This window comes from Oncorhynchus mykiss, chromosome 3 (assembly GCF_013265735.2).
Source record: "Oncorhynchus mykiss isolate Arlee chromosome 3, USDA_OmykA_1.1, whole genome shotgun sequence".
Classification (NCBI taxonomy): Eukaryota; Metazoa; Chordata; class Actinopteri; order Salmoniformes; family Salmonidae; genus Oncorhynchus; species Oncorhynchus mykiss.
This window is the reverse complement of record NC_048567.1, coordinates 15281854-15299474: the sequence shown is the minus strand read 5'-3', so window position 1 is coordinate 15299474 and position 17621 is coordinate 15281854. Positions and strand designations below refer to the sequence as shown.

General features: G+C 43.6%; 1 protein-coding gene across 1 annotated transcript; it reads right to left on the bottom strand.

Moving 5' to 3' along the window:
* Positions 1-1351: 1351 nt before the first annotated feature.
* Positions 1352-16570, bottom strand: LOC110519929 (potassium-transporting ATPase alpha chain 1). Its single transcript, XM_036970221.1, has 22 exons — positions 16096-16570; positions 15863-15973; positions 15681-15740; positions 15280-15483; positions 14340-14453; positions 13137-13271; positions 12665-12782; positions 11864-12132; positions 11463-11771; positions 11204-11338; positions 10840-11032; positions 7196-7371; positions 5266-5402; positions 4923-5085; positions 4573-4741; positions 4246-4400; positions 4033-4156; positions 3668-3813; positions 2932-3065; positions 2642-2743; positions 2443-2534; positions 1352-2186 (listed from the first exon to the last, which is right to left on the bottom strand). The coding sequence occupies exons 1-22, from the start codon at positions 16105-16107 to the stop codon at positions 2158-2160; spliced, it is 3087 nt and encodes a 1028-aa protein (XP_036826116.1). The 5' UTR covers positions 16108-16570; the 3' UTR covers positions 1352-2157.
* Between the last annotated feature and the right edge of the window lie 1051 nt (positions 16571-17621).

The window sequence follows — 17621 nt, the reverse complement described above, 5'->3', positions numbered from 1 at the left end:
AGGCAAGTCAATTATGAACCAATTCTTATTTACAATGACAGCCAACACCGTACAAACGTGGCGCCAATTGTGCGCCACCCTACGGGACTCCCAAACACGGCCAGTTGTGATATAGCCTGGAATCGAACCTGGGTGTCTGTAGTGCCTTAGACCACTGCGCCACTCGGGAGCCTGATAATGCATCAATATGCAAGAGTGTTTAGAAATATAATCAAAATATGCTACGAATGTTTGTTTTTTAAGGACAGAAATTGAAATTAGTATTTAATATTATTTTCACACATGGAAGGAACCATAACCATAATAACGGATCATTAATGGCAAAGTCGTTAATTTGCATAATTTGATTGAAAAATCTGAGTACTGCTCTAAAATTCCACATTCTGCAGCACGTGACTATCTGGGCTAGTGTTCTGCAGAGCATCCGGCTGCTGGGCTACGTGAGATATGGTGCGTGCCTCTGTGGAAACTCCATGGATGAAAACCGAATGAGACCACATTTTGATGAATCATCATCCATCCATTATAGTTACACACGATCTCAATGTAATAGCGAATTTAACTAATCTAATTTTTCAGTGTAAAATAATATCTCTGGGGAAAAAAACATTTAAAATATATAAATATTTTATGGAAAGTGGGATACCTACTCAGTTGCACATTTGAATGCGTTCAACTGAAATTTATCTTCCGCATTAAACCCTACCCTTCTGAATCAGAGGTGTGAGTTCTGCCTCACTCGTCATCGGCGCCCGGGGAACAGATATTGTTGGGGGTTAACTGCCTTGCTCAAGGGCAGAATGGCAGATTTTTCCACCTGGCCGGCTCGGGGATTCGAACCTGCGACTTTTTGGTTACTGGCCTAAAGCTCTTAACCGCTATGGTGGTATGCTACCTAAACGTTGAGTTTTTAAATCGACTAGATTATTCTCTAATCTGACTGAACAGGGTGTATATTAAACGTTACATCACATATGGTGAGTTGCGTAAAAATATATGTATAGGAAGCTGTCAAACCATTACAGTCGTTGTGTCAAACCTTGAATACGTTGTAGCCTATTTTTCACAATGGCGCCATCGTGCGTTGAAATGACCCAAAAGGAAAGGAAGTACATCAATGACATCATATCCCTCAATATTGGTAAGCTTTTTTCACCGTGGTGTCAAAGCAATATTACTATCTGTGTGGACAGGATAAGATTAGATCAACCAGAGGTAGACTGAGCTACACAATGTACAAAACCCCTGAGTGTCTGGCTTTTAATATAAGTGATTCATTAATTTAAATTGAAATTAGAATGGTGAAAAAACATTTCAGGTATCTCTCTAGAATATGAAGTCATACAATACATTATATTTGACACACTTTATTCATAAAAATACAGAAATACAATTGCTATAAGCTACTGTAACTCCAACATTATCACCAAGAAAGAACCCTTAACGGAAAATATGTTTGATGTTATACATAAAAAGGCAATGGAATTCAGAAGCAAAAGGCAATCACACACAGACATATACATACTGGATTTACAAAAGGAAAGGATTCTAAATTAAAATTGATACGACAAACTCACATCAAGAATTCTTATTTTTTTGTATTAGAACATGGAGGTGTGTCTTTAAAAACATATCACATAAGAATTTATGGTTATTTCAATGTATAATATTTGGTTCCATGTCAGAAATGGTTTAGGATATTCAGAGCTACACTTGTATAGAATTTGGCAAACCTTGTTTGATATTTAAATTGTAATGGGCACCATGGCACCAATGTTTGTAATGGAATGTTTGGGGCCAAGATGGAGGACAGTTTGCTAGCCAGACTCGGTTTGTATAACAGGTTGACGTTTATTGTTGTGTGTCTTGTCCTAGAGGCAGAACTGAGCGATTTCCTCATAGGCCTGCTGCAAAGTCAAATTGGACTTATTGTAAAAATTCATGAAAACAAAAATGAATTTCAGTTTAGGGTTAGCCATTAGCTAGGGTTAGCAGTGTGGTTAGGGTTAGGATTAAAATCAGATTTTATGACTTTGTGGCTGTGCCAGCTAGTGACCACTGCAGAGCAGAGCTGCCTCCAGAACAAGATTCATGACGGAAAACGCTAACCTGCATCTTTATACCTATGGCTCTGGTCTAGATATCTGCCCTCTTCTCTCAATAATACAGCTCCTGGTCCCACCAACCTGTGAGAGGGGAATGGAAATAATCAGAATTAGGGCGGACTACTGCAAGGAATGGATGGATAGATGGATGGATGGGTAGGTGAATGGATGGATAGATGGATGGATGGGGAGGTGAATGGATGGATAGATGGATGATAAATAGATGGATGGATGGGGAGGTGAATGGATGGATAGATGGATGGATGATAAATAGATGGATGGATGGGTAGGTGAATGGATGGATAGATGAATGGATGGATAAGACAAGGCTACTTACTTCCTGGATGTCTTCTGACCCCCAGCTTTCTGATCTCGTCATAGACAAAGATTAGAATTCCGTATGGGATTGGAACAAACCACCATTGGCCCCTGTAAGGGGGAGTTACACGTATGAACACACCAACATGAAAGCCATCAAAACAATGACAGAGAAGATGAATCGATAATCATTCAAGTCAAACAGAGTGTAACAGTACCTAATGGGCATGAAGTTGAAAATGTTTGGCATCCCTGGGCAGTAGCACAGCAGGTTACCCAGTAACAGCTGGAAGACGATGGCACTCACTAGCACCTTGTTCCTGCACACAAACAGAAAACACGGAGGATGGTCAAACAATGTTTTATTAGTCCCATCAAGATTGATACATCCTAAGTTATTTTGTTGGAAGCCTTCTCTGCCACTACGATGAACGATGCATAACATGTAGTATATGATTGTATGTAGGGAGTAAGAGACATTTGTTCCATGCAGTCAACATCCACAGACCTAAAGAAGCCCTGCTGGAAGATGGACAGACGGCGGGTTTTCCTGATCAACACGTCAGCGATCTGGCAGATCTCGATACTGATGAAGAAGACAGTGTAGCAAGTGTACTGCTGATACAGACGCTGGGCGTATGTCTGCAGAACAGAGAAGACAGGAGATTTTCAATAGACATTTCCAGGAGTTACAGGTGAGGGCGCTGTAAAGCTACACGCACTCGTACAGTACTGGCCATAAGACACAAATCCCCTCCTGGCCATATCTATCTCACAGTAAGCCACACACACACTCACCCACTCCTGGCCATATCTATCCTACAGTAAGCCACACACACTCAACCCCTCCTGGCCATATCTATCCTACAGTAAGCCACACACACTCACCCACTCCTGGCCATATCTATCCTACAGTAAGCCACACACACTCAACACTCCTGGCCATATCTATCCTACAGTAAGCCACACACACTCAACACTCCTGGCCATATCTATCCTACAGTAAGCCACACACACTCACTCACTCCTCGCCATATATATCCTACAGTAAGCCACACACACTCAACCCCTCCTGGTCATATCTATCCTACAGTAAGCCACACACACTCACTCACTCCTGGCCATATCTATCCCATACTAAGCCACACACACTCACCCACTCCTGGCCATATCTATCCTACAGTAAGTCACACACTCTGCCACTCCTGGCCATATCTATCCTACCTTAAGCCACACACACTCACCCACTCCTGGCCATAGCTGTCCTGCAGGTCCTGCAGATGGACGTTCTCCCAGTGGGACCTGAGCCCCACACACAGCAGAGGATACCAGCCTTCCTGGGCCATCGCTGTAAAGTAGTCTGTGAAACCAGCGAAAGACTGGATCGCTCCTGGATAAGGGGAGAGGGGGAGAGATAAATCAAAATAGAGGGAGGGAGGTAAAAATTGGACATGAAAAATGTACTAATAGACTATTTGTAGGTTATCACCTTGAATATTGGTCAATAAATCATTCAGCTTCAAGGATCAATTGGACTCAAAGGGCCGAGTGAAATAGAAAGGCCTTTTCCAGACATTTACATACTACAGGAGCAGACATGAACCCTCACCAATCTGGAAGTAGGAGTAGGCAGCCAGAGATTCGTTCACCAACCTATCCTTACGCGGGTTCCTGGGTTTCAGATGCATAATATCACTCTCTGCCTTCTCATAGGCCAGAGACACAGAGGGAAACTGTAGGATAGAAGAAGGATAATCGGCATCATTCTAGAATGGTCTTATAGTGCAGGGGGATGAGGGGTGAGGAAGAGGAGGAGACTCACAATGTCAGTGGCCAGCTCAATCATGAGGATGGTGATGCAGCCCAATGGCAGAGGAACACTGACAGTGATGTAGATGAGGTAGGGTGTGAGCTCCGGAATGTTCTTGGTCAGTGTGTACGCAATGGATTTCTTCAGGTTGTCAAAGATCAGACGACCTTGGTGTCAGATATGGTCGAAATCAATCCCTCAATATCAGTATTACTTAATATCATGAAGGCTTAACTTTGTGAAACCAAAGATTGGTTCACAGGATACATTTCAATTGTAATCAGCCTGTTAAAATGTCTATTGTTGTGTTTTGCGATTTGCGAAGACACTCTCACTCACCCTGCTCCACCCCTGTGACGATGGAGGCAAAGTTGTCATCCAGCAGAATCATGTCAGCTGCATTCTTAGCTGCATCGGAGCCAGCTATGCCCATGGCAATACCGATGTCTGCCTTTTTCAACGCAGGGGAGTCGTTCACCCCATCGCCTGTCACAGCCACAATGGAGCCCTTAGTGAGAGAGAACGTGAGAGAGTGAGAGAGAAAGAGAGGGGAGGAGAGGGTTTGAGAGAGATAACATGACAAAAAAGAAGGGTAAGCCAAACCAAAAACCTCTCTGGAATGCAGTGTGACTAATGACTTGGTATGTGTGTGTGTTTGTGTGTGTGTTGGGGGGGGGGGGGGGGCTCACCAGGCGCTGACAGCTCTCCACGATGATGAGTGGGGGGGAGCTGGGGGGCTGGGGGGAGGTGCGGGCGAACACCATTTCAGGGTGACTCCTCAACGCTTCGTCCAGCTCTTCACTGCTCATGTCCTTCAGCTGACCACCACTGATCACACAGGCACGGGCATCCCTGAAGACCACATAGAATAGATTAGAATATGATAGAATAGAATATACATGTCTAATCCACTTACTTGATATACAAACTCTGTATAAATAGTCAAATCTGTCACAGGAGATTCATCAACCACAGTGAGAGTCAGAATCCTAACCCTGCCAGACCGTGTTGGTGTTGGAGAACAAGACCCACCTCCTGTTGACCTGCTCCACTGGAATGCGTTTCCTGGTAGCAATGTCCTCTACTGTCTCACTGCCCTCTGTGATGATGCCAACGTTGGCAGCGATGGCTCTGGCCGTGATCGGGTGGTCACCCGTCACCATGACTACCTGAGGGAGTTCACAGTGGAATGAGTGTGAGACGTGAGACTGTGATGGCCTGTTACCTTGGATAAGCTACAGTGCCTTGCAAAAGTATTCACCCCCCTTGGTATTTTTTCTATTTTGTTGCCTTACAACCTGGAATTAAAATAGATTTTTGGGGGGTTTGTATAATTTGATTTACACAGCATGCCTACAACTTTGAAGATGCAAAATATTTTTTTATTGTGAAACAAACAAGTAATAAGACAAAAAAACTGAAAACTTGAGCGTGCATAACTTTTCACCCGTCCAAAGTCAATACTTTGTAGAGCCACCTTTGCAGCAATTACAACTGCAAGTCTCTTGGTATATGTCTCTATAAGTTTGGCACATCTAGCCACTGGGATTTTTGCCCATTCTTCAAGGCTAAACTGTTCCAGCTCCTTCAAGTTGGATAGGTTCCTGTTGGTGTACAGCAATCTTTAAGTCATACCACAGATTCTCAATTGGATTGAGGTCTGTGCTTTGACTAGGCCATTTCAAGACATTTAAATGTTTCCTCTTAAACCACTCAGGTGTTGCTTGCTTTAGCAGTATGCTTAGGGTCATTGTCCTGCTGGAAGGCGAACCTCCGTCCCAGTCTCAAATCTCTGAAAGACTGAAACAGGTTTCCCTCAAGAATTTCCCTGTATTTAGCGCCATCCATCATTCCTTCAATTATGACTAGTTTCCCAGTCCCTGCCGATGAAAAACATCCCCACAGCATGATGCTGCCACCGCTTCACTGTGGGGATGATGTTCTCGGGGTGATGAGAGGTGTTGGGTTTGTGCCAGACATACCGTTTTCCTTGATGACCAAAACACTACATTTTTGTCTCATCTGACGAGAGTACCTTCTTCCATATGTTTGGGGAGTCTCTCACATGCCTTCTGGCGAACACCAAAAGTGTTTGCTTATTTTTTTCTTTAAGCAATGGCTTTTTTCTGGCCACTCTTCCATAAAGCCCAACTCTGTGGAGTGTACGGCTTAAAGTGATCCTATGGACAGATACTCCAATCTCCACTGTGCAGCTTTGCAGCTCCTTCAAGGTTATCATTGGTCTGCTTGTTGCCTCTCTGATTAATGGCCTCCTGCCTGGTCTGTGAGTTTTGGTGGGCGGTCCTCTCTTGGCAGGTGTGTTGAGGTGCCATATTCTTTCCATTTTTTAGTAATGGTTTTAATAATGATGCTCCGTGGGATGTTCAAAGTTTCAGATATTTTTTTATAACCCAACCCTGATCTGTACTTCTCCACAACTTTGTCCCTGACCTGTTTGGAGCGCTCCTTGGTCTTCATGGTGCCGGTTGCTTGGTGGTGCCCCTTGCTTAGTGGTGTTGCAGACTCTGGGGCCTTTCAGAACAGGTGTATCTATACTGAGATCATGTGACAGATCATGTGACACTTAGATTGCATACAGGTGGACTTTATTTAATAATTATGTGACTTCTGATTGGTTGCACCAGATCTTATTCAGGGGCTTCATAGCAAAGGGAGTGAATAAATATGCACGCACCACTTTTCTGTTTTTGTTTTTAGTTTTTTTGAAACAAGTATTTTTTTTTCATTTCACTTCACCAATTTGGACTATTTTGTGTATGTCCATTACATGAAATCCAAATAAAAATATATTTAAATTACAGGTTGTAATGCAACAAAATAGGAAAAATGCCAAGGGTGGTGAATACTTTTGCAAGGCACTGTACGTTCTAACTCTCTCTCTCCATTTTTCAATTTCTGTCTTTCTCCTTTGCCTGAACTCTCCCCCATTTTACTCTCGTACCCTTATTCCAGCTGTGCGGCACTTCATGACAGCGTCAGGCACAGTGGCACGGGGCGGGTCGATCATGGAGATGAGTCCAGCGAAACACAAACCAGACGTGGTGAAGTTCATCTCATCAGAGTCAAACTTGTAACCACGAGGGAACTCATTCTCATTTAGATAGATGTGACAGAAACCTGGAGATAAATGTTTGGACAGATTGGAGGGGTTAGTGGGTATTTATGGGCCCAAAGAAGAGATACCATTTTCTACCTGATAGCTTATAAAGCTTCTGTGGTACTAAACATTTTTTTTAGAAAAGGCTGTTGCGCAGCAACTCACTGCCTTCCTGAAGACAAACAATATATACGAAATGCTTCAGTCTGGTTTTAGACCCCATCATAGCACTGAGACGGCACTTGTGAAGGTGGTAAATTACATTTTAATGGCATCGGACCGAGGCTCTGCATCTGTCCTCGTGCTCCTAGACCTTAGTGCTGCTTTTGATACCATCGATCACCACATTCTTTTGGAGAGATTGGAAACCCAAATTGGTCTACACGGACAAGTTCTGGCCTGGTTTAGATCTTATCTGTCGGAAAGATATCAGTTTGTCTCTGTGAATGGTTTGTCCTCTGACAAATCAACTGTAAATTTTGGTGTTCCTCAAGGTTCCGTTTTAGGACCACTATTGTTTTCACTATATATTTTACCTCTTGTGGATGTTATTCGAAAACATAATGTTAACTTTCACTGCTATGCGGATGACACACAGCTGTACATTTCAATGAAACATGGTGAAGCCCCAAAATTGCCCTTGCTAGAAGCATGTGTTTCAGACATAAGGAAGTGGATGGCTGCAAACTTTCTACTTTTAAACTCGGACAAAACAGAGATGCTTGTTCTAGGTCCCAAGAAACAAAGAGATCTTCTGTTGAATCTGACAATTAATCTTAATGGTTGTACAGTCGTCTCAAATAAAACTGTGAAGGACCTCAGCGTTACTCTGGACCCTGAGTTCTTTTTTGAAGAACATATCAAGACCATTTCAAGGACAGCTTTTTTCCATCTACGTAACATTGCAAAAATCAGAAACTTTCTGTCCAAAAATGATGCAGAAAAATGAATCCATGCTTTTGTCACTTCTAGGTTAGACTACTGCAATGCTCTACTTTCCGGCTACCCGGATAAAGAACTAAATAAACTTCAGTTAGTGCTAAATACGGCTGCTAGAATCTAGACTAGAACCAAAATTTTTTATCATATTACTCCAGTGCTAGCCTCTCTACACTGGCTTCCAGTCAAAGCAAGGGCTGATTTCAAGGTTTTACTGCTAACCTACAAAGCATTACATGGGCTTGCTCCTACCTATCTCTCTGATTTGGTCCTGCCGTACATACCTACACGTACGCTACGGTCACAAGACGCAGGCCTCCTAATTGTCCCTAGAATTTCTAAGCAAACAGCTGGAGGCAGGGCTTTCTCCTATAGAGCTCCATTTTTATGGAACGGTCTGCCTACCCATGTCAGAGACGCAAACTCGGTCTCAACCTTTAAGTCTTTACTGAAGACTCATCTCTTCAGTGGGTCATATGATTAAGTGTAGTCTGGCCCAGGAGTGGGAAGGTGAACGGAAAGGCTCTGGAGCAACGAACCACCCTTGCTGTCTCTGCCTGGCCGGTCCCCCTCTTTCCACTGGGATTCTCTGCCTCTAACCCTATTACAGGGGCTGAGGCACTGGCTTACTGGGGCTCTCTCATGCCGTCCCTGGAGGGGGTGCGTCACCTGAGTGGGTTGATTCACTGATGTGGTCATCCTGTCTGGGTTGAGACGCAAACTCGGCCTCAACCTTTAAGTCTTTACTGAAGACTCATCTCTTCAGTGGGTCATATGATTAAGTGTAGTCTGGCCCAGGAGTGGGAAGGTGAACGGAAAGGCTCTGGAGCAACGAACCACCCTTGCTGTCTCTGCCTGGCCGGTCCCCCTCTTTCCACTGGGATTCTCTGCCTCTAACCCTATTACAGGGGCTGAGGCACTGGCTTACTGGGGCTCTCTCATGCCGTCCCTGGAGGGGGTGCGTCACCTGAGTGGGTTGATTCACTGATGTGGTCATCCTGTCTGGGTTGCCCCCCCCCCCCCCCCCCCCCCCCTTGGGTTGTGCCGTGGCGGAGGTCTTTGTGGGCTATACTCAGCCTTGTCTCAGGATGGTAAGTTGGTGGTTGAAGATATCCCTCTAGTGGTGTGGGGGCTGTGCTTTGGCAAAGTGGGTGGGGTTATATCCTTCCTGTTTGGCCCTGTCCGGGCGTGTCCTCGGATGGGGCCACAGTGTCTCCTTACCCCTCCTGTCTCAGCCTCCAGTATTTATGCTGCAGTAGTTTATGTGTCGGGGGGGCTAGGGTCAGTTTGTTATATCTGGAGTACTTCTCCTGTCCTATTCGGTGTCCTGTGTGAATCTTAGTGTGCGTTCTCTAATTCTCTCCTTCTCTCTTTCTTTCTCTCTCTCGGAGGACCTGAGCCCTAGGACCATGCCCCAGGACTACCTGACATGATGACTTCTTGCTGTCCCCAATCCACCTGGCCATGCTGCTGCTCCAGTTTCAACTGACCTGAGCCCTAGGACCATGCCCCAGGACTGCCTGACATGATGACTTCTTGCTGTCCCCAGTCCACCTGACCGTGCTGCTGCTCCAGTTTCAACTGTTATGCCTTATTATTATTCAACCATGCTGGTCATTTATGAACATTTGAACATCTTGGCCATGTTCTGTTATAATCTCCACCCGGCACAGCCAGAAGAGGACTGGCCACCCCACATAGCCTGGTTCCTCTCTAGGTTTCTTCCTAGGTTTTGGCCTTTCTAGGGAGTTTTTCCTAGCCACCGTGCTTCTACACCTGTATTGCTTGCTGTTTGGGGTTTTAGGCTGGGTTTCTGTACAGCACTTTGAGATATCAGCTGATGTACGAAGGGCTATATAAATACATTTGATTTGATTTGATTTGATTTACTATCTTGTATTTTCACATTTTCTAGATGTGACTTTTCTCCCCTCATCCTCTCTTGTAGTCAATTGATCCTGTTGCTTTTCTCTCTTGGCTTGTTCCTTCAACCTTCGTGCATGGTTTCCTATAGCCTTGTACGGTCCCTTACCAGTGCTGGGGAAGCTACTCTGAAAATATTGTTTACCAAGCTACAAAATAATACAAGTTAAGCTACACTAAAGCCAACATAAAAAAACGGTTTACTTAACTAAAGTTACTTAGAAAGTAATTAATGTCATGATAACCTCTTTGTGATAAATGATCATATCTAAATCTGAAATGTCATAGACTACAAATTGCAAGAACAGTTCACTTTGCAGTCAGATGTTAACAGAATGTGTCATTTAACCTATTAAACACAAAATATTTGGCAGGTCTGATGCTGAAAAAGAAATGACATGTTTGCCTACTTCTCCCATATTTTATTTTAGCCAAAAAAGTATGGTGTAGTTCCAGTAGTTAGCTACAAAGCTACATGGCCCAAAAAGTAACACTAAAAAAGTAAAACTACGGAAAACACTTCCAAGATTTGAATATAGTTCAACTACCACCAAGTTACTGCAAAATGTAGTTCAATTACTAGTTGAATTACATGTAGTTCACTATTCCCAAACACTGTCCCTTACCCAGCACTCTCTCCCCCAGGCTCCCCAAGTCCATGTATGCGGTCTGGAAGGCCTCTCTCCACTGTTCCTCCAGAGGCATCTCCTGGCCCTTGATCAGGATGGTGGAACAGCGCTCCAAGATCCTCTCTGGCGCCCCCTTCATCACCAGCAGGTAGCGCAAGTCCATGGGGTCCTCCAACTCATGCACTGACAGCTACTCGCCACCGGGGGGAGACAGTACGATTCAAACACAAATAGCTCATTCTGGTCATGCCATTAAAGTATTTCTCATAGTCACATGATACACCTATACAACATATGGTAGATTATATAAACACTTTCAACAGACTGATTTGAAATCAGATCAGAAAATCAGGCCTCTTACCTGGAACTTGTTGGTGGAGTTGAATGGTACTTCAACAACTTTTTTGAATCGCTCCCTGTATTCCATCATATTCCCTATGGCCAGCTCAGTGAACTTCAGCAGAGCCGTCTCTGAGGCGTCGCCCACCACTATTCTCTGTTGCACATAGGTGCATTGGAATAAAGGTAACTCATAAATCATATAGTTTTTCATTGATGCTGTGTCTGTGAATGAATGTGTCTGCCAGTCTGTGTGTTGAGGTTGGTGTCTATCTGCTCACCCTAGGTATCGGCAGAGACTCCTGGTTGGGTTTGAAGATGGCCCGGTTACAGAGTCCTGCCACTCTTGCCAACGATCGCCATGTCTCGGATGATTGGTCAAAGCTCTGACCTGATTGGTCCTCTGTGGTGTCTGCGGCATGGATCACATTGTCGAACCACAGGTGGGCCACGGTCATCCTGTTCTGCGTCAGAGTGCCCGTCTTGTCAGAGCAGATGACCGAGGTGGAGCCCAGTGTCTCCACAGCCTCCAGGTTCTTCACCACACAGTTCTTTCTGGCCAGACGCTTGGCCGTCAGCGACAGACACACCTGGGGGGAGAGAGAGGGAGATGGTTGATGAAAACTGCTAATAACCAACTTGATATAGGCCTAGACAGACCAGAGCCTCATTGTTGACTCACAGTGACAGTAGCCAGCAGCCCCTCAGGTACATAGGCCACCACGATGGCCATGAAGAAGATCATAGCCTCCAGGAAGGCATAGCCGATAAACATGGCCACCACGAAGAAGGTGAAGCCAAAGAAGATGGCCAGCCCAGCAATGATGTCAACAAAGTGCTCAATCTCTATGGCAATTGGCGTCTTCTCATTGCCTACGCCTGACGCTAAGCTGGCAATGCGGCCAATGATGGTGCGGTCACCCGTGTTGATGACCGTTCCTGTGGCCACTCCTGGTTGGTTGCCAAGAACAGGAAAGGGGATTTTAGATTACATTATGAGTATAACGTTGATGTTTTTGCAAATTTGTGTTTCTGTGTGAATGTTTTCTGTGTGTGATTGAATAAAGGGTGTGTCTGTCAAAGGAAGCTGGTGGTGGAATCAATGGAATGGTACCAATACTACCAAACACATGGAAGCAACATGCTTGACTCCGTTCCATTTACACCATTTCAGCCATTAAAATGAGCCCTATATCTTCCTATAGCTCCTCCCACCAACCTCCTCTGGTGTCCTTCTGTAGTACCTTTCAGGCAGTGGTGGCAGTGTGTATGTGTAGGTGTGTGTTCATGTGCGTGTGTTTAGGTAGCACAGGAGGTTGGTGGCACCTTAATTGGGGAGGACGGGCTCATCGTCCGGAATAAATGGAATGGTATCGAACTCATCAAACACATTGTTTCCATTGTTTGATGCAATTCCATTTACTCCATTCCAGCCATTATTATGAGCCGTCCTCCCCTCAGCAGCCTCCGGTGATGTGTCTACCTTCCAGGCAGGTGGTAGAGAAGAAGGCAATGTTCTTGGTCTCTAGGGGGTTCTCGTGGGTACACTCCGGGGTTTTGCTCTGGGGCTCTGACTCTCCTGTCAGGGATGAGTTATCCACCTGGAGAGGATGAGAAGATCAAGGAACTGACAGGGTTATAACATATGAAACCAACCAGGGTTCAAGCCCGGGTCTTCTGCATAACCTAACCCTAACCCTAACGCTAGCTTCATGCCAACACCCCTGGTCAACCGTAAACCTAACCCTAACCCTAGCTTCATGTCCACATCCTGGATCAACCCTAATCCTAGCTTCAGCCCTAACTCTAACTATAACCCTAACACTAATCCTAACCGGAATCCTAGCTCTATGTTCACATTCCTGCTCAACCTGCATCAACACCCTTAGCCATTACTTCTGGGTTGAAAGTGTGTTAGTGGTCTATAATGGGAACTGATGGCCTAGAGTACCCACCTTACAGCCCTGGGCAAAGATGATGCGGATGTCAGCAGGCACGCGGTCACCACCCTTGATCTCCACCAGGTCTCCCACCACCAGGTCCATGGCATTGATCTGGTTCTTCTGCCCGTCACGGATCACCAGGGCTTGCTAGAACGAGAGAGATATTTATACCAAATCCCTGTATTTCAATGATGGACTGACTGCCTTGCCTCAGTGCAGTAGTGAGTGGATTATGATCAGTCTTGATGAAAGGAATATATTTGTCATGAAAGTAAACAATTTCTTACAATAACAAAATAACTGTTGTATGGGTATTTAGGGCCAGGAGTTTTTCCTGGTCTGTTAATAATGTATAATGTATTTCCCTAGTTATACTGTATTCTTTAGTTATAATGTATTTCTTTAGTTATAATGTATTTCCTTAGTTATAATGTATTTCTTTAGTTATAATGTATTTCCTTAGTTATAATGTATTTCTTTAGTTATAATGTATTTCCCTAGTTATACTGTATTCTTTAGTTATAATGTATTTCTTTAGTTATAATATATTATTTAGTTATAATGTATTTCCTTAGTTATAATATATTCTTTAGTTATAATGTATTTCCCTAGTTATACTGTATTCTTTAGTTATAATGTATTTCTTTAGTTATAATGTATTTCCTTAGTTATAATGTATTTCCTTAGTTATAATGTATTTCTTTAGTTATAATGTATTTCCCTAGTTATACTGTATTCTTTAGTTATAATGTATTTCTTTAGTTATAATGTATTTCCTTAGTTATAATGTATTTCCTTAGTTATAATATATTCTTTAGTTATAATGTATTTCCCTAGTTATACTGTATTCTTTAGTTATAATGTATTTCTTTAGTTATAATGTATTTCTTTAGTTATAATGTATTTCCCTAGTTATACTGTATTCTTTAGTTATAATGTATTTCTTTAGTTATAATATATTCTTTAGTTATAATGTATTTCCTTAGTTATAATATATTCTTTAGTTATAATGTATTTCCTTAGTTATAATATATTCTTTAGTTATAATGTATTTCCTTAGTTATAATGTATTTCTTTAGTTATAATGTATTTCCTTAGTTATGATATATTCTTTAGTTATAATGTATTTCCTTAGTTATAATATATTCTTTAGTTATAATGTATTTCCTTAGTTATAATGTATTCTTTAGTTATAATGTATTTCCATATCTTTACCTGTGGCACTAGATTTTTGAAGCTGGCGATGATGTTGGTGCTCTTAAACTCTTGGTAGTAACCGAAACAGCCAGTCACCACAACAACAGTGATCAGAGTGATGGCGAGGTACAGCTGTAGACAGGTGTGGTCACAGAGAAATAGTGATGAAACAAACAGTCACATTATATTCACTCTGTAATACATGTTGTATTCGTATATATTCCCCTTCACATACAGTATTTTCTCCTTCAGCCTCCCAGTGTAACTTCAGCCTCTCCTTCAGCTTCCAAGTGCAACTGTAGCCTCTCCTTCAGCCTTCCAGCGTAACTTTAGCCTCTCTTTCAGCCTCCCAGTGAAACTTTAGTCTCTCCTTCACCCTCTCATTGCAACTTTAGCCTCTCCTTCACCCTCTCATTGTAACTTTAGCCTCTCCTTCACCCTCTCAATGTAACTAGCCTCTCCTTCACCCTCCCAGTGTAACTTTAGCCTCTCCTTCACCCTCCCAATGTAACTAGCCTCTCCTTCACCCTCCCAATGTAACTTTAGCATCTCCTTCACCCTCCCAGTGTAACTTTAGCATCTCCTTCACCCTCCCAGTGTAACATTAGCATCTCCTTCACCCTCCCAATGTAACTTTAGCATCTCCTTCACCCTCCCAGTGTAACTTTAGCATCTCCTTCACCCTCCCAGTGTAATATTAGCATCTCCTTCACCCTCCCAGTGTAACTTTAGCATCTCCTTCACCCTCCCAGTGTAACTTTAGCATCTCCCTCACCCTCCCAGTGTAACATTAGCATCTCCTTCACCCTCCCAATGTAACTTTAGCATCTCCTTCACCCTCCCAGTGTAACTTTAGTCTCCTACTCCTACTCTACCTCTGCCTCCACCTCTCTCCTCCCCCTCCTCCCACCCTTCCTCTCTCCTCCCTCTTTTTGTCTCCCCGCCCCATCCTCCTTACATCGTCAAAGCAGCCGAGGGTTCCCCTGGAGAACTCGATGCCGAAAGCAATGAAGCAGATCACGGCTGCCACCCACATCAGACACTGCAGCCCTCCGGCCAGCTGGCGGGCAAACTTGACGTACTCTGGGGTCCCTTTGGGGGGCAGCAGTTCATTGGGGCCATCCCGCTCCAGAACCTCCGCAGCTTTGCTGGAGGTCAGGCCCTGAGGGGAGGGAAGGGGGAGGGTGGAGAGAGTGAGCAAGAGGGAGAGAGGGGGCATTTACTCTATATTAGCAACAGTCTGTTTCATCAGACAGACAGACAGACAGACAGACAGACAGACAGACAGACAGACAGACAGACAGACAGACAGACAGACAGACAGACAGACAGACAGAAACCCCATGGTAGTTTAGTTACCTTGCTTACACTGGTGGTATACCTCATCTCTAGCTCTTCTATTGTGATCTCGTGGTCATCCTGTAACGATTGACAGACTGTTAAAGCTGCAATGTATTTATGCTGCAATTCTGTCCCATTTAATTTCATTTGGCATATTCTCTCCAGCTCTCTCTCCTTCTGGTCTTGTGAATCACACTCACAATGTCCATCTCCTTCTTCATGCCCTCTAGCCTATCCTTTTTCTTTATCTTCTTCTTTTTCTTCATCTTGACGTCCACCTCTCCATTCATCTCAAACATGTCGTAAGAGTCCTGGAGACAAAGAGATTGCTAGGGGGTGAAAATACAATATCCTTGATCATTGAAGGAAAATCTAATTTAATTCATGACAATTTGATCCTAGCTTTGATAAATCACATAAATGGGTCACCTACCCCTTTACTCATGGTGGAGGGCCTGCCCAAATCTATTGAAGTCCAACGCTCAGTCCTCTTTTCCCCCGAAATCTTGGAAGAGTCTTTATAGCCACTCTAGGGACTTTCCTCACAGTAAAATCCCCAACCTCCAGAGCAGGACCAGACTGTTGGCTCAGCTTTATATACTACTGCACCACCTTCACCTTCTCTACCCGCCCCAAAATGGCAGTGTTATTTTAAGAGTAGCCAATGTCACCCCTATTAAGGTGAGTGGCAAAGCGTCCCCTACCCACTTTGGTGGCTCTTTCATATCAGTGCCAATGGCCTTGTGCGTAGGGCTTGTACCTGTCTTATCAGAATACACACGTTTCTACACTCCCTGATTAACTGTAAAGCTATCAAGAACGTCAATGCCGTACCAAAGTCACAACTACTTCTTTCACTTGTGATAGGACAAATCTGTATTACATCGAGGGTGATTTTCTTCTCAACTCAGACATTGACTGATACATTGACACTGAGACAATGACTGGTTCATCCCATTCAATGACTGGTACAGATATATAAGACATGAATTGAATGAAACACATCTAGTGAAAAGTAGATTCAAATGCCTTGTCTATACTATAGTTAATTATCTGCTCCCAAGAGGGCCTAACTTACAGTATATATCAGTGTAAAAAAATGTAATTGTCAATTCAAATAAAATACAGTGGTATGGTCATGCCAGGCCTGTAAGCGTTTAGAAATGGAGACTGTTTTTCTACATTTCCTGTTCAGGGTCGTGTGAGAACCCCTTATCAGTGAAAGAGTGTGTAAATACTTATTTGTGCCTCAGACTGCTGAAAGGTGTGATGGTGGCACACTCCACATTGGCGTCACTGCTGCGTCATCTGCCCTTATAAGGAAAAGACAGTTGAACGTTAAAAGCAAATTGACACTCACAACCTCTTTTGTACTGCACCATGTTCCCATCACAAAGACATCAGTGGGCAGGAGATGAACTGACATAATACTTTTATTACTGTTATTGAACTAAGTGTTAAGTGAAATAATGTTTATTCAATATCCATTCAACAGTGAATTCTATCATCTGCCAATTTATCAACAATTTTCCATCATGTTTGTAAGACACATACTGTAAGCACCCTGAACAGGTGATTTTTATAACTAACCAGACTAGCCTGTTGTTTCCAATGGGAGCAAATTAATCATTGGGGCAGAACAAGCAAGGAGGTGGGCAGAGCCAAGCATGTGAGATCCTATTGAACTGGCATTTATTTGCATATTTCCCGTAGGGAATGCCTGCTCTGTGAAGTGTAATAACTCCATTCGACACCATTTTTAGAAACTTTGGGTAAAGGGTAAAGTCTACAAAATCCACTGTTTTTTCTTTTTTGAATTTTACCCCTTTTTCTCCCCAATTTCATGGTATCCAATTGTAGTAGCTACTATCTTGTCTCATCGCTCCCGTACGGGGCTCGGGAGAGACGAAGGCTGAATGTCATCCCGGCCCGCCACAGGAGTCGCTGGTGCGCGATGAG

Excerpts from the sequence above, each read along its gene's own strand:
- LOC110519929 (XM_036970221.1), bottom strand. Across the intron at positions 11,772-11,863 it reads GGCTGCTGGCTACTGTCACT|GTGTGTCTGTCGCTGACGGC; the intron begins GTGAGTCAACAA and ends CTCTCCCCCCAG. Across the intron at positions 2,187-2,442 it reads GGTCAGAAGACATCCAGGAA|GTTGGTGGGACCAGGAGCTG; the intron begins GTAAGTAGCCTT and ends CCCCTCTCACAG.